The following is a 20,634-nucleotide window of genomic DNA, read 5'->3' on the forward strand; positions in this document are numbered from 1 at the left end:
TACAAAAAAGCAAGGACGTTCTTCTCAGTGTCTAACCCAAATCCTCTATATTCCAGGCCAACCAGGGCCCTGCCCTCCCATTGTCAGAATCCTTACATAGACACGAACCTTTGACCATGGCTACTCTGATCCTCAAGCCAGGGGGCCCTGGCATCACAGTTTTCCCCCATCCCTTCCCCCCCTTTCTTTCTTTAAAAAAATGTTTTTTAAGTTTATTTATTTTGAGAGAGAGAGAGAGACAGAGACAGAGAGAATCCCAAACAGGCTCCACGCTATCAGCGCAGAGCCCAATGTGGGCTCAATCCCAGGAACCTTGAGATCATGACCTGAGCTGAAATCAAGAGTCCGATGCTTAACCAACCAACTGAGCGCCCCTCCCCCCTTTCCTTCTAAGCCTTGTCATGTCCTGCCCCTTCCCACATCCCCTCTTCTGACTCTGTCCATCTTAGGAAAGGTCACTCCCCAAGCTCACCCTCACGGCAGGTCCTTCTGGGAGTCTAACTGACTTCCCTTGTGATCTCAGGCCCTGTTAAGGGGCTGGGTGCAGGGGGACCCCACTGGAGCAGTGCGATAAGATGGGGTCTGACGGCGGCAGGCTGAGGTCACAGCGCTGAAGTACGTCAGCAGTGGGTGTGTACGTCCCCAGCCGGCCGCATAACCTCCCTTTCATCCTTTGTTCCTGCCAGCCCGGCCCATTCCCACCACGGATTCTCGGATTCCCAGCGTGGCGTGTCCGATGAGCCAGAGTCTTCGCCCCGACATGATCCTCTCCCAGCCCTGCCCTCTACTCACCTCCTCCTCCCTGTCTCTCTCTCCGCCAAGGGGAAACCACTGGGGGGGGGGGGTCAGTTGCCTGCCATCTCCCTCCTGCCCCTCTCCTTGCCCAGCCCTCCGCTGGCCACCAGGGGAATTGTGGTCGGATACAAGGAAGAACTTTTAGGGGTGTTATCAAGTGGGGAACTTGGACAGGTGGTAGGCTCCACTTTCCTGGGAGCCAAAAGAGTGCTGGCCAGCGGGTTGGGAGGGAGGGAAAGGAACGGTGTGCCTGGAGGCAGAGAGGTGGGCTGGGTGACTTCTCCAGTCTCCCTTCCGCCCTCAGACGGACGCCATCCCCAAAGCTTTGCTCCCCACAGATGTCTGGCTGCTCCGGTCTGGGAGCCAGTCCCAAACATTTCTCCATCCACCCTGGCTTAAAGCTGGGTTTCCACATCACTGGAAACGACTCTGCTGTTGGACCCTCCCAGCTGCCTGCCTGACCCTGTGTCCTGGGCCCCAGTCCCTTCCCGGGCACCATGATGCCTCCCCAACCAGGGCCCGTCTTCCTCTTCATCTCCAAGAGTCCTGCGGCGGCTCAGATCTCCTACTCCAAACACCTTCCCACATCTTCCTTCTGTCCTTCTCCAGGAAGCCCTCACCTGGCCTCGCTTCCTCCTTCCTGCCTTGGCCCATCTCCCCAGTCCCGATGCCCCCCCCCCCATTCTTTCAGCCAGAGCCTTCCAGTGTCTCTCCTGGCGTGTGTTGGGTCTTGCTTAGGTAAGCCAGGAGTTCTCAGAGGATGGGGCTTAGATCTCCCCCCACCCCGTCACTGACTGGAAACACCCCAGAAAAGTCCATGACAGCAGGGATTGAAGAAAAGAGGGAGAGGATGAGGGTGATTATCAGGGGAGGTGATGAGAAAGAACTGGCAAGAGTTGAAGCAGAAAGAAGTGTGTCTTCCCTGACCTCTGGCCCAGGTTGCAGGCCAGTGAAGAGAAAGGGGCCAGGCAGGAAGAGAGAAAGTCTGATGGCTTCTCTGGAGGGTCTAGGACCAGAGGTTCCCAGGAGGAGTTTACCGAGGCACAGGCTTGCTTTGGGAGCCAGTTGTTGAGGGTGGAGGGCACCTGTTCCCTCGGTCGGTCCCCTCTTTCTTGAGCCCTACCGCCTAATAGGAGTATTTGGATGCCCTGGGCTGACTGGAGCAAATCCAGAGTCATAAAAAGTGCTAACAAAAGTCCCCAGGCATCCTCCAGTCATGGCCTAGAAGAGAACCCACTGGATTCTAATCCTGGATCTGCCATTAATTAATTTGCTGAGTGATCTCTGGCAAGTTCCTCAGCTTCTCTGGGCCTCCCTTTCCTGTCCCCGCCCCTCCACCCCACGAACAGGTGCCTGAGGGACTGAGGGACGAGGTGGAGGTTCCCCCAGGCTGGCTCTGAGGCAGGGCGATGGATGGGATGATCTCTCGGGTCCCTTTCAGTGCTGGTGGTTAGGGCCAGTGGATGGTCCTGGGCCCTTCCCCTGGTCAGTGGAGGAGGCTGACGAAGGGGATACAGCCTGTTTCACTCCTGATGGGAACATTAATCTTACCTTCTTCCCCACCCCTCCTCCTCCTCAGGGGGCCTCCCGGTGAATCCCCTCCTGTGCTGGTGCGGGGGGGCCCTCCCCAGACACTCCCCATCTTCCTGCCCACCTGGGGGCCCTGCATGGGAGCAGGAGCAAACCCTGGGGAGAGAGACTAGCCCAGCACTCCTGATGAGCAATAATTTGTTTTATGACAGAAAAGGAAATTGTCTTCAGTTTCACAAGAGCGAAACGAATTCGTTTGAAGTAGTTTGCCCTGGGGCAGGCAGGAGAAGGTTTCTCTCTCTCTCTCTCTCTCTCTGGAGCTTGCCTTCGCTCTCCTCTCCCCCCCCTCTCCCTCTTCCCTTCTAATTACTGCAGCTTCCAAGCTGTTGGCAGGAGTCGATGCCAGGCTGTCAGATGCCAGCTGCCCTAGGATCTCACCTCTTGGGTGTGGATGGGGGGGGTGGTAATGGAGCCACAGGAACAAGGTGGGGTGGCTCTCGGTTCAGCCCCTGCCATGCCCGAAGCCTTACCTGGCACCATCATGGAGGGTGGAGGAGGGCTGGGACAGACACCAGCTCCCCAGGACCCAGGAGAGTAGTCAGCTGTGGGGGGCCTTGGGCGAACACTAGCACCTTGATCCCCAGGGAGGGGCCGGGTGGGCTTTCCTGCATGCACTGCCTCTGTTTCCCCATCAGCCCTTCTTCCTCTGCCTAGAAGCAGAAGTCAGGCATCTGAGCAAGAGAAGGGACCATGGCCACCTACTGTGTCGAGACTCAAAGATTCATTTGGGGGCAGCCAGGATGGGGAGGAGAGTATCTGTGGATCATCAATGTTGTCCTTAAGAAGTCCAGGGGACTGGGGGCACCTGGGTGGCTCAGTCAATTAAGGGTCCAACTTTGGCTCAGGTCACGGTCTCATGGCTTGTGAGTTGGAGCCCTGCGTCAGCCTCCCTGCTGTCGGGAGCCTGCTTCGGATCCTCTGTCTCCCTCTCTCTGCCCCTCCCCTGCTCATGCTTGCGCTCAATCTCTCCCTCTCTCTCTCTTTCTCTCTCTGTCTCAAAAATAGGTAAATATTAAAAAAAAAAAGAAGTCCAAGGGACTGAAAATTCACGGGACCCTGCTATGCCCATTCTCAGGGTGGCCACCTTCCTTCCTTCCTTCCTTCCTTCCTTCCTTCCTTCCTTCCTTCTTTCCTTCCTTCTTTCCTTCCTTCCCTTCTTCCTTCCTTCTTTCTTTCCTCCCACCTATTTATCCTTCCTTCCATTCATCCATTCAACAAACTTATAAAGCCCTTGTAGAGGGCCAGGCACCATTCCAGGCACTGGGAATGGAGTGAACAGAAACTCCTGTCCCCACGGAGCTTACATTTAAGTGAGTAGGGTGTTCGCTACAGAGGGAAGGGGGGCTGTGTCGAGAGCACGTGCCTGGAATAGAGCAGGCATTTAAAAATATTTGCTGAATGAGTGACTAAGTGCCCAGTGTGAATCAGAGGTGACACTACAAAAGTTCAGCTGGTGAAGGAAAAAAAGAAGCGCTTGTTTAACCCCTTCCCTGCCATGCCCTGCCTCCCCGCTCCCTTCCTTTCCAGGGAGCCTTCTCACCCTGGTCCTCAGTGAGGGTGTGAAGGGGCAGCTGGCTGCACGGAGAGCAGGCAGACGCCAGGCTCCAGGGCTACCAAGCTGGCACCACTGCTTGGCGCTGGGCGCCCTCTAAAACAACAAAGTTCGTGTCTCTAATTCGGCACTTCCTGTTTATCTTGATATTATCTCCTGTCCTTGAAGCCCACAGGCCCAATCAGAGCCGGGGCAAAGGGCAGGAGCTTTGGGGACTCTGAGAGAGGGAGAGGCAAGGTTTCTCCCCTCTAGGTCTCCAGGCTGTGCCCAAGGGCACTGGCCAGAGGTCTGAGGTCTAACGTTCCAGGGCACTCAGTGAGGAGCGCCCACAGACAGGGAGTTCCTAGATTCTGGGTCCTGGTTACCATGGATTCTTGGGTCAATGACACCCCTGCTCCTCTGTGACTCCTGGCTTTCTGGACGCTGCAGAGGAGGGAGATTTCAGGGTGGAAACCACCAAGCTTCGCTGCCCTCTCTTTCTCATTCCCAACATGGCTGGGAAGTTCTTCTTGACGTCTAACTTTAGTACCTTTCCTTAGCCTTTGGGAAGAGCTCCGATTTGGGGTTAACTGCCTCAGGTTCCCGAATCACCACCGTAGGCGCCTTACAGATGAACCTTCTTCTAGATTTTGAAGTCTCCCTGGAACCAGCTGTCTTCCATAAAAGCAGCCCCTTGCCCTGTGAGTGTGTCCACTATGCTAGGCATCGGGATGGCTGTCCTGTGGGTGGTAGGATCAGGGCAAATTCCAGACAGGCCTCCACCCCGGCCAGAGGGGCAGGCCTCTGCCACCCCCAGAGCTCCAGGTAATAACCTAGGGGCCACGCCAGGCTCGCCAGCACCTGAGCCACCGGCAGCAGATAATGACGGGGGAGCTGGGCAGGCAGAGCCAACCCCTCAATCAGGAAGCAAATTAAAAAGGGGAGGAATCTCCCAGACAGACCACAACAATGAGACCGGCCCCCTTTCCAGGGCACTGCCCGCCCTCCCCCCTCCCCGCCCGATTTTGCCTGCCAGGTCCTGATATCAAGCCATCCCCTCTAATTCCCCTCTCATGGGATCCAGCTGGAGGCTCTCTGGCTGACCCTGGCTGCAGGTTGGTGGCAGTGCCCGAATGGCCCGGACACGGGATGTGGGCACTTTCAGTGAGCCTTGTCTGCTGGCTCGATCTTCGCTTCCTGAAAGGGCACTGGGCACAGTGGCGGGTAAAGGGGAAGGGTCAAGGCATGCTTTTGGTGCAACATCTTGATGCATGCACACAAGGCAAGCTATGGGTGGCTGTGACAAAGGGATTTACAGAGAACCCACCAACCTCTGGCCTGGCAGTCCCTTGTCCTCGGCGAAGGATGCAAATAAATCCAGTGCAACATATATTTACTGCACAATCAGTACTAAGTCACTGTATGAGATGTTGGGGCGGGGGGGCGGGGTCGGAGTACGAAGATGACCAGAGAATGACCAGAGAAAATTCCAGTCTCCCAAGGGTCTCAATCTGACACACACACACACACACACACACACACACACACACACAATTATATCACCTATCAGTGCTAAGTGCTCTGTGTTTTAGGACTCTGGGAACACAGAAAAGGGGAACTTGGAGAACTAGAGAAGGCTTCATAGAGGAGGGGGTGCATATGAGTGGGCCTTCAAAGGATCAGCAGGAGCTCACAGGCAGAGAAATGAGGAACAGCATTTTAGACATGGAACAGGATGTGTCATAAAAATGTGTGGACAATAAGGATGGAGTAGAAGGCCCCCCCCCCCCTCGGTGGCTGGGACCTGGGGAGAGAGAGGGGTGAGGCTGGAAAGGTGGGCTGAGATCAGATGGGGAATGGGGCTTACCTTCCAGGCTGAAGGGTATGGACTTTCTCTTGAAGGTAATGGGAAGCTATTGAATGTTTTTGAGCTGAGGCATGACGTAATCAGGATCCTGCCACCCTGGTGAGGATTTTAACCGTCCACAGAGGGCCAAAGGAGATTCTGCTTTTTCTGCCTCTGCTTTTCTCCATGGTGGCTGTCTGGCCAGTTCTTTCTTCCAGCTTCCACTCACTGCCCTGGGTCCCTTTCCCCCAAACCTCCAATTCATTGTTCCAAGCAGACTGACAAGGCAGAGCCCTTGGGCTCTCACCCAAGGTCTGCATGTCCTAGACATCCTGCTGGGTCCTTCTACCTCCATCCCCAACCAGGGTCCAGGGTCTAGGGTGGGGGAGGGTGGCGTGGCAGTGTGTGTGTGTGTGTGTGTGTGTGTGTGTGTGTGTGTAGTGGATGAATGGCAGGGAAGCTGGGCTCACTTTCTTCATGGATCTTTGGGTTTCAAGGCCCCTGTTGTATCTTCTCACCTGACCTGGGCTTCCGCCCTCACTGCTCATCTCCCCAACTGAGATGCTTCTGGAAGCTTTGGTGCCAGGGACACATTTTTCTAATCCACTCAGCCCAATGCTTAGCCACCCCCTTCTTAAAGAAAGGAGCTAGGCTGAGGGCTGGGTGGCATGAAAAAGGCTGTCTCTGCCCTCCAGGAGCCTACTGACCAGTAGGAAAGATAAGAACAACAGCTCCATGGAAACAGGGCACGTGGCAATTAGTTGCCACTGAACGAGGCAAGTTCAGAGGAGCAAGCGAGGGATGTGCTAAGAAGAGAAGACTTCATAGAGAAAGCAGGCTGTGAGCCAGCGGCTTGAAGGCTGATATGGGGGAGCCGGGGTGAAAATAGTTGGAGCAAAAGGAGGAAGGCTGGATGCGTTGGGTGGCTAGACGTGCTGGGACGGGCTGGAGGGTCTGTACAAGGACCACTGGAAATGGAGATCGCAAAGGTGACGGAGGCCATATAGGAGGGTCTCAAATGTCACAGGTAGCACTGGGGAGCCACTAGAGGTGCTGGAGATGGAGAGTGCCAAGCTACAGTGGCATCTCAGCATAATTAATCGCTTATTGGCTTAAAGGACGAGCTAGGCTATTGGGCAAGAAGTGGCAAGAAAGCTCATTTTTCAGGAGGCCTGAAAAATAACCCAGCTGAGAAGTAGAGAAGTCATTCCTATCACCACGTTGGTACTTCCCTAGAATTTTCACAGACCAGTGCCCACCTTCCAATTCATTCATTCATGCATGCATGCATTCATTCATTCAACAGGTATTTATTAAGCACTTACTGAGTACCAGGAGCCACGTTAGGCTCTTTCTCCATTGCCCCCTCTCTCTTGCTGACTTTAACGTTTATTTATTTTTGGGACAGAGAGAGACAGAGCATGAACGGGGGAGGGGCAGAGAGAGAGGGAGACACAGAATCGGAAGCAGGCTCCAGGCTCTGAGCCATCAGCCCAGAGCCTGACGCGGGGCTCGAACTCACGGACCGCGAGATCGTGACCTGGCTGAAGTCGGACGCTTAACCGACTGCGCCACCCAGGCGCCCCTCTTGCTGACTTTAGAATGAGAAGACGGAGGTTAACAAACTCTCACCCATGGCACCTGGGGGACCTCAGCTCAGCCTCCTCCTTTCTACTCAAACTAATCCAGTAGCTTCCGTCTTTGGAGCAGGTATATGGGGGGAATGAGAAAACTACATGCAGCAAGGGATTGTGGGGTGGCACAGGGTAGGAAAGTTTGAGGACAGGAGGCTGAGCAGCTGGGGCAGCAGAAAGCTGTTGGTGGATGAGAAAAGCAACGTTGACCACGGAGGGGGCGGATATCTGGGGGAAGGAGGCTGGACAAGGAGGGAAAAGTGGAGAAGGACGAGAAGGAGGCAAGCCTCCCGGTGAGGATGGGGGCCCAGAGTGAGGGAGGGACAAATCAGAGAGCTGGAGGAGGAAGTGGAGTCTTAGTAGCTAGAAGTGGGTGAGGGAGGCGGTGGGGGCTGGTAGGCGAGGGCAGAGGAAATGGGCCCAGGAGCTGGAGACGAAAGTCTGGGAGTCTGAGCCTCTGAGGAGCCACCTGGAAGGTGCAGGCAGCGGCAACATCAAACTTGGGATCCAGGGTTGGCTCTGGGAACGACTGCACTTGGGGGAGGGGGTGGCTCCAGGGGGAGCTGATAGCACAAGCTGGTCTTCAGCTCCTTCCAGCAGCCCTCTCCTCCCCTCTGAAGGCCACAGGCGACTCCCGAGTTCCACCCCCCAGCACAGAGCTCTAGGCCCTCATGCGCCCACCGCTGGCCTACCTCATCTCTCCCTCCCACCCCCCACTGGTGGTGGGAAAGCGCGTTGTTCTTAGTTTGGAGGTGTGAACAGAAGGAGAGAGGGGGTCCCCTGCCAAACAGGGCCTGGGTCGTGTTAATAGTCCCTCTCTCGGCAAACACGGTCAGGGTCCCCACACACCCTTTCTGATCCAAAGGCTGGGAGAAGGGGTGTGGGCCAGCAGGTCCAGGCCAAGGGCTGAGTCTTTTTCTCGCCCCCCCCCAACTGCCCCCACCCCAAGATTCTCCCATCTTTTGGACTGGACCTGCTACCTAAGCATATGGAACCGATTGAAAGAATTTGTATGCTCACCTTATAATTTATGCAAATCAACTCTGTAATTAACTATAATTTGGAGGCATCCTTTGGTATTTGAGACATTTATCCATGAGGAAATGCCCTAGTGATAATGCTCCTGTATTAACATTATTTACTCCACCTGTGTGGTCTCTCCAGCTTGTTTCCCCCCCCTCACTCTGATTTTCTGGGCTGGAAGGTGGGGAGGGACAGGGAAGCCCCTCCCTGGAGCCTGCCACCGTCCTGACGCCTGGATTCTCCCAGGGAGTTGTGCTGGCCCTGTCTTCCCAACTTAGCGTAGGATTGAAGGGAGGGGTGCAGTTCTGCCTCCCAAGTCCCCCAACACTCTATTCTCTCCTGCCTGATGGGTGGGTTTCTGCTGAGCTTTTTAGCGCTCTTAAAGGCCTCAGTGTCCTCATCTCTAAAATGGGGAGAGGAAGGACCTGTCAGGGCCTTTACAGGATAATTACTGAAAAGCTAATGAAGGGACTGGGAATCCCCAGTCTAGAGATTTCTGGGGGTGTGGGGGGAGGGGCAGGATGAGAGTTCAGGATGAAGGCTCCTTGACTCACCCTGTGCTAGACTCAATGGGGGAGGTGGCATGCAACCTTGGGTCACCGGGTTCTGCGCATGTGCAGAGGGGTGCACAGCAGCACCTGCGCTCAGGGCCAAGGGCGCTGGGCTATGGCTGAGCATGGGATGCGATCTCATGAAAAGTCTCCAGGCCACTCTCCAATGTGGGTCAGAATTCCTAGCTTCAGAGAACTCGGGGAAACCGGTCTTATTCTGTTTGATCTCCTTTCTCCTTCCTGGTCCTTTGTCCCCCTCTGCTCCAGGACATGCGCCTGTTAGCCAACACGCCTAAACTTACCACCACCCTAAAATTAAATTCCTGTAAATCGTTGGGGATGTGGGGCCACCACCTAAATTCACCTCCAGGCCCCGTCTCCCTTTCCAGGCCACCTTCCCAGCCTCTTCACTCTCCTGGAGTCCCAGGATTCCTGAACCGTCTATAAAAGTTCTTGGCTGGGCTCTGCCTCTAGTCTTCGGTGACCTCTTGCCCATCCCAAGCTGCCCCACCCTATCCTAAGTCGGGGAGATGGTCTTCCCACCCCATTTCACAATGAAAGATCCCAGATTCAAAAGGTGGCTTACATCAGGTCCTGAGCGTTCCGAGTTGGGAAGTATCTGAAAAGGGGGTGAAGGAAAGGAGGAGGAGGTATGAGGCTCCAGCAGAGGCAGGGGAGACCATCCCTGTTGGGGAGCTCTGCAGGGAGGGACTGACTTGAAGCGGGGGCGGGAGGGGGGGCAGTTGCGTCTCAGTCTCAAGTCTTAAAAGTGGCACTTCCTTCTTTCCCACCAAATCTATGGAGAAAACCTCAGAAGGAGGGAGATGTAATGTGGACAGTTCCAGCCATTCCAGATCTCTCCGCTGATCCTGTGAGAACCACTTTGTCCCTCTCCCACTGCCCGTCCAACTTCTGGGGAGGGAAGTCCTCCTGTTCCCCCGTCCCCCACCCCCAGCTGCCTCTTCCAGCTGAAATCCTCCTTTCCTGGCAGAACTCGGAGACTCAGATCTCACCCCCTACCACTCCCCCCAGGAGAGCCGGGGGGCCACTGTTTCCTGGATTATCCTAAAAGCTTCCGAGAGGGCCGAGGACTTGGCAACAGCCCTGCCAGAGACTCTCACCTCCCCCTCTGGCTCCGGCTGTCGCCTCCTTTATAAAAGCCTGGTTCTCCCATCACCCCCCCGCTTGCCCCTCACTGCCGCTGCCAGCTCTGGGCTCCATGGACTGGTAAGAGGGGCTGGGCTGTTCCCTGTCCGGTTCAGGGGACAAGAGGATCAAGTCTCCACTCCAAAAGGATCGCGGAGAAGGGTTTGGAAGGCTTGATTCTCTCTGAATCAGGAAGGAGGAGATAAGAGGGACTCTTATCTTGGGGGACTCTATATGGAGAATCAAAGAGGATTCTTTGGAGGTCTGTGGACTTGGCTGAGCTGAGATCTGGGGGCCAAGTGGGGCGGGGATTCACCAGTTAATAGATAACCAAGGGCTTCATTCTGAGAGAAAAGACGGGCGAATATTAATAGACATGTAAGGCACACGCTCACCACATGGAAGTTCATGCGCGATAGAAGACCCGCAGAGGTAGTAAGGGAGAAACCTCTGTACATGTCCTGTGGGGAACTCCCTTTATGATGGAGACAGGACAGACACCCCACATTCAAGCCCTAAAGGTACACGCAGACACGATGGGTACACCCCCCCCCAGCATACAGATATACTATCCTCAGCTGGGTTCATCTTCTAGACTAAAAACAGATGTGGATGCCAGTGAGAGTTGGATTTGTAATAGATTTAGTGTCCCGTATAGTGCCTGGCCCTAGGTAAGCCCTCAGTAAGTGCTGAATGAATACGGATGAATGAAAGAGAACCATTTGGTCCCAGCTCTGGACTCTGCCCAGTTTCCCAGGAACATGGGAGAGCAGGGTGGGAAGAGGGAAGGATAGGAGGAACGTGTTGGTGTCCAGGATCATTAGTTAGCAGGTTTCCGAGTGCAGCCTGAAGGCGGGAGTGGAAAGTGGAGAAGAGAGAACAATCGGGAATTAGGAGATGGGGGGGTTTTGGTCCCTGCTCTGCTTCTGACTTTCTGTGTGACTTTGAGCTACGTGCCTCCCTGTTCTGGGGTCCAGTTTCCCTACCAGTAAAACAAGGGCTTGCATTGGACAATTGTTACGGGCAGACCAGCTTTAATACTTTCGTAGGTCAGTCTCCACAGAAGGACAACTGAGATTTAGAAAGGACCCCAGATATAACTGTGACTTGTCCCCGCAATCCAAGATGGGACCCGTTTGTCCTATTACAGTCGGGATCATGGATGGCTTTGATAGGGAGATCAGTTTAAGAATGCCACCCCCTTCACCTTCTGCATCTAGGGGAGCCGGACTCTCTGGGCCATCACTTCTGCCCTAGCGAGGCCAGATGGAGTAGCAGGCAGAACAATGGCTTTGGAGCCTGACAGATCTGGACTCAGTTTCCTTCTCTGTCTCATTTAACAGCTCTGTAATCTTGGGCAGGTCATTTCACATCTTTGATCCTCAGCTCCTCGTTTGCACGATGGGAACAATAATAATAGTGACTTTGCTGCATGCCCATGAGAATTAGAGATATTTGTGGGAAGCACCTGGAGCATAGTATATGCTCAATAAAGACACGGCAGCTATGGTGGCCACGGGGACTAGTGAGGCTCCTCCAGGTACAAAATGATTGCTGATTGCTGACCGTAAATGAGGTGTAAGAAGAGGGGTAGCAGGACTGGACATTTGTGGCAACATCTGTCTATTTACCTCTTTGGGGGAATGACGAAGAAGGCTAGAAGTGGCCCGATTCCTGGGCAAATCTCAGTCTGTGTGGGAGCCGACGTGGTAAGCAGCATTGTTCAATGTTGAGAAGACGTAAGAGTACCGGGCAGTGGTTCTGTTAGCAGTCATATCGACATCAGACCATGGGCACCATTTAGTAGGAAAACGTCTGGCCAGTGGGAAATGGAAAGGACTGGAACCAGAAGAATGCAAGTAGAGGGGGACCTGGAAGAAAGGCAGACAGCTAGGCAGGGCAAGAAAGCAGGATGGCTGAATTTTTCTGAGAGGACTGGACTGGGACCCGAGGCGGCCGCCAGTCAGGGTGGGGTGAGATTAAAGGGGGCCTGGGGTGAAAGTGGGGTGGGAAGTATGCTATCCAGGGGCTGGATCCCTTTCTCTGTTGCTTTCCAGGGAATGATGGAAGGAGCCAGGAAGATAAGATAATCTGGTGCCTATAAATAAATGGGAGGGTGGACTCAGATCCCTCAGCAGAGTGTTAAGATCTTAAGAGCAGTAGCTTCCGGAATAGCCAGAAGGCCAGCGGGCTGCAGGGAGGTGGAGGTAGAGAATGCCTATGGGTAAAATCAGACTTAACATAGGAGCCTGAATCACAGGTTCCCTTCTGGACGTGACTGTGAACTGGGATGCAGACCCAAATTGCAGAGATTTGCAGGCTGAGTGAAAGGAGATAAAACCGTGTTGATAGAGAGTTGTTGATGTTGCAGTGGCCACAAAGACCCAGAGCAGTTCTAGAGAGTTCTACATCACAGGGGGTCTGAGTGTCCGGAAGAAGGAAATTCGACTGACTGGAAAGTATGATCCCTGACATCCCGCAACACCCCGAGGCTCCCCAGGAGCTTGTCTTTTACTCTGCAGGGCAACTGCTCTGCCTGCATTTAATAGAGGAGGAAACTGAGGCTCAGAGTGACTTAACCCACCAGCTCAGTTCAGCAAGTACAGGGCTGGGGCTACAATTTGGGTCCACCAACTCCCAGTCCAAAGATCTTGTGAATATACCTTAACCCAACGAACATTTGCTGGGAACCTACTTATTTAATAATTACAACCACATCTTCCCTTTTCTGCGACCTTACCAGGGGACCCAGGGGCTACGTGTTTTAGGTGCATCAATTCCTTTAAGCCCCAGGAAAGTCTCCCAACTTGAACTCAGGTTGCCCAGATGAGGGAATTGAGTCTCAGAAAAGAGGGAGATGGACAGAACGAATCAAACCTTGACTCTGAATCTAAGAACGTGTGTGTTTGGGGAGGGGGCGGGGAGCACACAAAGACTGATTTTCAAGTGGCTTGTGGATTCAGTTTAGCCGTTTTATAGTGGCACTTCGAGCGTGTCCCAAACGGAAATTCGAGTCTAGTAAAGCAATAGTGGCGGAATCGCGGCTGCAGAGGTGAGATTCAATCAGCCTAAACTTTGGTGCTGCTGTGCCTAATACGACTGTAAAGACAAAAAACGAAATTTAAAAGGCCGATGGCAAAACACGTAGGGAAAGCCAAACGGCGCAACGAAGAAAAAAAAAGAAAAAAAAATATGGAAATTGATCAGAATTCCGGTGCAAGAAAGGAGTCGCTTCGGGAGGTCAAGGCGGCGGGTAGAGGAGGCACCAATCACCAATCGGGAAGGGAGCATCGGACTATCCGGGCGGGCGCACAGGCCAGCCCGGCGAGGAAGAGGGAGGAACTCCTCTAACCACCGGGCGCTCCGTATCTCGATCAACTGGGACCTTGAGAGTTTTTCGGTGGGCGCCGTGAACGCCCTGAAACTTTGCCAGAACGTTGCCCTGTGTATGTGCATTTTTTCCTCAAAGGAATCCCAGACCCTTCTCCAAACTTGGGTTTAGACAGTCAGGTGAGAATCGTGGCAAGGGGTCGCTCAATTCTTTCCAGAAGTGTCCCTTCCCAGGGCCATTCAGGAGCCTGCCCCAGCTTTCAGGGCTGGGTGCGCGGGGGGCAAGGTGGCAGGGCGTATGTAGGCTGAGCAGCTCCCGGACGGAGGGGGTCGCGTACTTGAGAGGTGGTCTTAGGAGGTGCTGGGGTTGCTGCCCAAGGGGAGATGGGGAGTGGGGACTCAGGGGGTCTGGGAGACGAATAGGGGAAGGCAGACCCGGGCAAGTTGGGGAGCAGGGGAGTAGGGCAGAGGAGAAGAGGAGTCCACCCCAAAAAGGCGAGTGGCCGGAGAGGGGGGGAAGCCAGAAAGGCAGGGCGAAAATGTCCGGGGAGGGTGGTGGTGGTGGAGAGGAGCGGCGGAGAGAATGGTGGAGGAGGGCCACAGCCCAGAGTTCTCACGGCCTAGGCCCGAGGTAGACCGGACACAGCCTTGGCGCTCAGTCCTGTTTCCTTTTCCTCTCAGTACCCGGACCGCGCTGCCGGGCCGGGCGGGTGGATCGAGCGCCCTGGAAGCAAGCGGCGCCCCAAAGGAGTCTCCTTTTCACGCGGAGAACCCGGCCCCTCCTCCAGGCCCCCAGGGTCCGAGTCCTGCTTCCCCCGCCACCCGGGGCCGGCTCCGGGGCAGTTTTCCACCCGAGGGGCGTGTCTCGGAACCTGGGGAACGCTCCGCCCAGGACCCCCTCCTGAGGACTGGAGGGGCGAGGGAGGAGCGAGGGAGGGGCGGGAGGCGACCTAGTTAGCGAGCCCGCCCCCTCTCCGCCGGCCGGGCCTCGCCGGGCCTCCCGTCCGGCCGAGCCCGCAAGGGTTAAAGGCGGCGGCAGGTGAGGTGGGCGGGGCCGCGGACTCGGGGAAAAAGGAGCGCAGGGCAGAGGATGAAGGCAGAGAGCGCGGGTGAGTCACGGGCGGAGCTGGCCTCGCTCGCTCGCTCGCTCCCTGGCTCCCGCCCGCCCTCCGCCCTCCCGCTGGCCCTCCGCCCCTCCTCCGCCTCCCGCTGCCCGCCGCCCGCCGCCGGGTCCGGTCGCGGCCCCCGCTCGTCCTCGGCTCCTGCCCCTCGCCTCCGGAGAGCCCGCCGGCGCGCGGGGCCCATGAGCGCCCGTGGGTAGCGCGCCAGCCAGCCGTGCCCGGAGCCCGAGCGCAGCCTCCAGGTAGGAGCCAGGGTCTGGGCGGCCAGGGGTGCGCGATCCCGGGCTCCTCTCGGAAAGACGCGCCGCGCACTCGCCACAGCCTCCCGTGGCCTTGGGGGAGGTGGTCCTAAAGAATCCGAGGGGCTTGGAGCCCCGGCCGAGTGAAACCTGGGCGGAAGGGCGAGACGAGGGACCGAGGAGGCTGGAGACCGGGGAAACTGGAGCGACTGGGACAACCGGAGGACTGGAACCTTGAGGACTGGGAGTACGGAAGTCCTGACCACCTGAGCGCCGGTGATCGGGAGAGGGAGGCGGCGGAAGGGGGAAGAAGGGTGTCTCTACCCGGCTTCCTGCGTTGGGGAGCGGGAAGCCGGGAGTGCGCGCCCTGCTGTCTCCCTTCCCGAAACTTTGCAGGCAGGCCGCGGCATCCCAGGACTGGACTCCCTGGCCCTGTGTCGGGAGAGGCCACTCTGGAGCCTGGGTCGTTAGCTTCCCCGCCCCCCGGTCCCTGGGGCAGTTCCCAGACGCCAAAAGCTATTAGGGTCCCAGGCCTCTTTGCTCCCGCCCAGCCCCTTCTGGGCTGCCCCGCCTGGGCCTGAGGCTCCATCCCTGCTGCTTCACCCTTGTTCCTTTTTTGTGGTAAGGCAGCGGGAGCCTGAGTAGGCGCCCCAGTCCCCCTCTCCCTCCCTCTCCAAAACTACCAGGGACACCTCTTTGGTCCCAGAGGCCAAAGGTGGTAGGGTCAGCTGAACCCTGCTGTGGGAAGAAGTCCCTGCCCTAAACCACTGCACCTCCTCCCCCACCATCAGAGAAGGCCAGGCACACAAGCCCGACACCTGAGGCACCAGGGCTCCCAGGCTTTAGAGAGGTGGTGAGAGAAAAAGGACTTTCAAGTCACAGATATGTGGTTAAGAAAGAGAGGGGTGGGTATCTTTTGGTTCCCAACGGTGTAGGGAAAGGGTAACAGACCAGGAGTCCGGAGACCTGGTTCACAGAGGTACATAAAGTATGCATTTGTTGATTGAACAAATAAATGAATGTCTGTACAAGTCATTTCTCCAAATGCTGCCTCAGTTTCCTCTTTTTTTTTTTTTAAATAAGAGGGTTGGCCTGAAGCAGTGATTCTCAGTTTGTCTGTATATTAGAACTGTCTGCAGAACACCTAAGAACGATCCAAGCCTAGAATGCGCCCCCTTATATAGTCTCTTGGGGTAATTCTTCTCAGTGTCTGTGATTCTGGCTTTCCTTGTTGCCCTCCGCTGTCCCCACTTCGACTCTGCATCCCGTAAGGGGGTGACAATTTTACCTTTCAGAGCTTGCTAGTAAGCTCTTCTCTCGTTGACCCCCTTCTCTGGGGAAGCTGACCCCTCCCAGCTTCACATCTGGGTCTCCCCCAGATTGGAGGAGGGCACGGGTAACAGCCAGACAGCCAGCTGTGTGGCTGTGTGGGTCAGGACAGGAGAGGAAGCTTAACTTTCTCTGGTGGGGAGAAGTCCCCTGGGAATCAACACTGAACCTGCACCCCAGGGAGGTGAATTCCTGCCTGAGGGAGAGGGGTGGGGGCCAGGAATGGAAGTGGGTTTGCTGGAGCCATCTGGACAGAGAGCGGAGGGCAATGGTAGAGAACAGTGAAATGCTCTTCCTCATTGAACATGCCTCAGGGGCGGAACGAGGTCTCTTTCCCCAATATCTCAGAACCTGCTTTGAGCTTTGGAAAATCAGGTCACCTCAAGCTTTGAGTTTCAGAAACAGACCACCTCCCTCTCCTCATCTGTGTCCTGAGTTAAACTAGGGAAGCCGAGATGGGTGTAGAGCCTCCATTTGGGCTGGAAGCAGGGCTGCAGAAGGTAAACGCCACACTGCCCTTTGCACTGGTCTGGGCAGATAGGGTGGGGATGGTTTTAGCATGGAACTGTAGGTGTATCTGACCTACCAGCCTGGGACCAGCCCAACTGTCAGGATGAGCTGGGCCCCATAGGAGGGATCAGCTAGGAGAAGGTAGACTCCCCCGCCTTGGCTGAGAACCTCACACCCTCAACCCTTCCTAGCACTCCCAAATTCTGTTAACTGGTCGTTAGTCCCCACTCGGAGGTGTGCTCCTCTTTTGCAGCGGCCAGTCCCAGTCGGGAGAGGAGCACTTTGCGGGGAGGCCGTCTGGGTTAGGACTGAAAGTGACTTGGTTACTTTGCTCACTTCACCTCCTCTTTGCCTCCTTTAGGTCCTACCTGAGGTGCCCCTGACCATCCCTGTTCCCCACCCCACCCCGGATCCCGGCAATGCTAACCGCTGTCTGCGGCTCTCTGGGCAGCCAGCACACGGACGCGCCTCACGCCTCCCCGCCGCGCCTCGACCTGCAGCCTCTCCAAACATACCAGGGCCACACGAGCCCGGAGGCCGGGGACTACCCCTCCCCGCTGCAGCCTGGAGAGCTGCAGAGCCTCCCGCTGGGCCCTGAGGTGGACTTCTCACAGGGCTATGAGCTGCCGGGGGCCTCCTCTCGGGTAACCTGCGAGGACCTGGAAAGCGACAGTCCCTTGGCCCCGGGACCCTTTTCCAAGCTCCTGCAGCCGGACATGTCCCACCATTACGAATCGTGGTTCCGGCCAACTCACCCAGGCACTGAGGATGGCTCCTGGTGGGACCTTCATCCGGGCACCAGCTGGATGGACCTCCCCCACACTCAGGGCGCGCTCACCTCGCCTGGCCACCCCGGGGCGCTTCAGGCTGGCTTGGGGGGCTACGTCGGAGACCACCAGCTTTGCGCACCGCCTCCCCACCCGCACCCGCACCACCTCCTCCCAGCCGCCGGAGGGCAGCACCTCCTGGGGCCTCCCGACGGGGCCAAGGCCTTGGAAGCGGCCGCCCCGGAGTCCCAGGGGCTGGATTCCAGTCTGGACGGAGCAGCCCGGCCCAAAGGCTCCCGGCGGTCAGTGCCCCGCAGCTCAGGCCAGACCGTGTGCCGCTGCCCCAATTGCCTGGAGGCGGAGCGACTGGGGGCTCCGTGCGGGCCCGACGGGGGCAAGAAGAAGCATTTGCACAATTGCCACATCCCGGGCTGCGGGAAAGCCTACGCCAAGACGTCGCACCTGAAGGCGCACCTGCGCTGGCACAGCGGCGACCGTCCCTTCGTGTGCAACTGGCTCTTCTGCGGCAAGCGCTTCACGCGCTCCGACGAGCTGCAGCGCCACCTCCAGACCCACACGGGCACCAAGAAGTTCCCCTGTGCCGTCTGCAGCCGCGTCTTCATGCGCAGCGACCACCTGGCCAAACACATGAAAACCCACGAGGGCGCCAAGGAGGAGGCTGCCGGGGCGGCTGCGGGCGAGGGCAAGGCCAGCGGAGCGGTGGAGCCCGCCGGGGGCAAAGGCAAGCGGGAGGCCGAGGGCGGCGCGGCTCCCTCCAACTGAGCTCCTCCGGTACCGCCCCCCCCCCATTGGTCTCCCCTGGGGGCATCCGAAGAGCTTTCCTCCTGGCCTGATGCCTTTGGGGGGCGACTTGAGGAAGAGGAGAAGGTGGTTATTTATTGAGGGGGAGGAAAAGTGGTGCCGGGTCGGGGAGACGGGGCGCTAGGTAGGGGTGTTTTGGTCTCGGGGCCGGACGAAAAGTGTTTGGCTAGGCTGGGGGAGCTGCGCATGCCCCTCTGTCCCCCCCCCCTTCATCCCTTATTTCGCTCCTGTCCCCAGGCTCGGGGGTTGGGGTGGGGTACCCCTACCGCGCCTGGAGGGTGGAGGGGACCTGCTGGAAGAGACGGCGCGTCCCTGGAGCAGAGAGGAGTGGGGCCGCCCCGGGCGCTGAGGGTAGTTGTCTGGACACGTCCTTAGCGCCTGGGAACCGGGACATAAAAGCGCCTCCGGACCCGCCCTGCGGCCCGGGTCCCTTTCATCCCGCTTTTAGTGCTTCTGTCCTTATGGTTTCCCGAGGGAGAGCTGAGGTGGGGTAGGGGAGGCAGGGGTCCCCCTTAGGGAGCGGTCTCTATCTGGTTGGGAGGGTTGTTGCTGTAGAAATAACTCCTTTGATGTGCCTCCCGGTTAACCCTTCCAAACCCACTCTGATGGGGCCATGAAGGAAGAGAGGAAGCGGCCAGAATCCGGGACAGCCGTGCAGCCAGAGCTGTGGGGTCGAGGGGAGAGCTAGATTGGGAAGGGGGAGGGCAAAAAAAAGTCCCCTTCTAAAAGGAGAGAAAGGGATTTGGCGGGCAGTGGAAGGAGCTAACCCCTTCCCTCTCTAACTCGGATTCAGTCCTTAACTCATGGTTTTTATGAAAAATAAAGTTCAGTATAGTCCACATTCCCCATCTGTTACCTGATGTAGGTTTTCAAAACAGCCAGAAGCACCCACCCTAGAATTGGTGTAGGTCCCTCATCCCAGGTCACCCATCATTTGCTTCTCCCTTCGGGACGAGAGGAAGAGGGTTACTTGGTTGACCAGGGAGTAGGTGAGGTGTCCCAGCACAGGGACCTACAGTGGTCCCCACTTGGAGCGGAGGACTCTGCCCCTGCCCACCTGCTCACTAAGCCCCAGCTCTTTCTTTGCTCTGCCCTTTCCTTTCTCTGCTGCCTGCAAGACTGGCCCCTCCTATAGAGTGTGTGTTAGAAGGCTCCTTTCTCCCCATTTTGACTCTGGGCAGGGGGACTCCCTTTGCATATGAAGGAGGTGTTCTCCTAGTGGAAGGGGTCTGTCTTCTGAGGTGATATCCAGGAAGCTGTTCCTGTCCCCTTCTTTAGATGCTAGAAATACATCCTGATTGTGATCCTGGAGTGGGAACTGGGGAGGGGAAAGCCTAGCAGGGGCAGAGCCAGAGTCAGGCAAAGGGAAGGAAGCTGATGGGGGAAGGATCTGGAACTAGCGGGCTTTCCCAGGCTAGAGGTAGAGGCCATAACATTCCCCCTGACTTCCCCTTCCCCCTTGCCCCTCTTTCTCTACGTGGACCCCTATGCGAGGATTAGTTGTGTATTGATTTTTAAGTTATAAGCAAAAGGTATTTTATTTAATATTAGGGCACGTGTGTGTGCATGTTGTTTGTACGTGTGTGTGTGTTTCTCTACTGAGCCTGGGGTCTCCAGCTAGAGAGACCCCACCTTGTTCACCCCGTCCAAGGTCCTAGGACATAGGCCCACAGCATCTCTTCCTCCCTTAGGGATGCTGGAGCCCAGTCCCCAGGACTGGGAGCTAAATGGGAAGTGGGTCTGGGGTCTGGGTAGGAATATGTGTTTGTGTAAAAAAGGGAGCCCTTCTTAAAAGGGACAGGGTGACTCTCCCTGAGAGGCTCATGGGCCTGGGGTAGTTTAAGAAGTAATGTTGTTTCTTTTTGCTCCCTCTTTTCCCTACCTCTTGCTACCCCAACCAGAGGTCCCTTTCCTTGCTGAGAGGGTTGGGGGCAGGAGAGATCTGGGAGCGCCTGCAGGCTGCCTGGGCAGGTGGAGAGAGGGGGAGAGAGGGAGGGCACTGTGGGTGTGGGATGCCTTTCTCCTCCACCCATCGAAACCAGCCACCCCCTCCTGGTGCCACCAGGACAGTCTTCCCCAGTGACCATCCTATGGGGAACTCCTGAATGGCTGTTCGAGGTTGTAGGGGGACACCGATGTTCCCCCTACGGAGGCCTTGAGCTCCAAGGGTGCCGGTGCGGGCTTCGGATAGGTTTTCTTCTGCTCCCCTCCTTCATAGATCTAGGTTGCTTGGCTGTCTGCCCCCCTTCTAGGCAGCCCCCTAGAGGAGAAATGTAGGATTTTTTTTTTTTCTTTTAACTGCTGTGAACCCACTTTGGGGGCGGGGGGAGGAGGAGGAAGAAACAGCCTGTGTTTTTTATGCCGTAATAAAGTCATCAACCACATCATTGCTTCATTTGT

General features: G+C 56.5%; 1 protein-coding gene across 1 annotated transcript; it reads left to right on the forward strand.

Annotated features, from left to right (window-relative positions):
* Window positions 1–14,742: 14,742 nt before the first annotated feature.
* On the forward strand, window positions 14,743–20,610 carry SP6 (Sp6 transcription factor). The gene is made up of 2 exons (XM_047081722.1): window positions 14,743–14,809; window positions 17,007–20,610. Exon 2 carries the CDS (start codon window positions 17,065–17,067, stop codon window positions 18,193–18,195), a length of 1,131 nt encoding a protein of 376 aa, XP_046937678.1. The 5' UTR covers window positions 14,743–14,809; window positions 17,007–17,064; the 3' UTR covers window positions 18,196–20,610.
* Window positions 20,611–20,634: the final 24 nt, after the last annotated feature.

This window comes from Lynx rufus, unplaced genomic scaffold (assembly GCF_022079265.1).
Source record: "Lynx rufus isolate CCGP_SWC_20201006 ecotype Redwood Valley unplaced genomic scaffold, mLynRuf1.p SCAF_18, whole genome shotgun sequence".
NCBI lineage: Eukaryota > Metazoa > Chordata > Mammalia > Carnivora > Felidae > Lynx > Lynx rufus.

Bases quoted from the DNA above. Each gene is read 5' to 3' on its own strand.
- SP6 (XM_047081722.1), top strand. From the start codon at position 17,065: ATGCTAACCGCTGTCTGCGGCTCTCTGGGCAGCCAGCACACGGACGCG.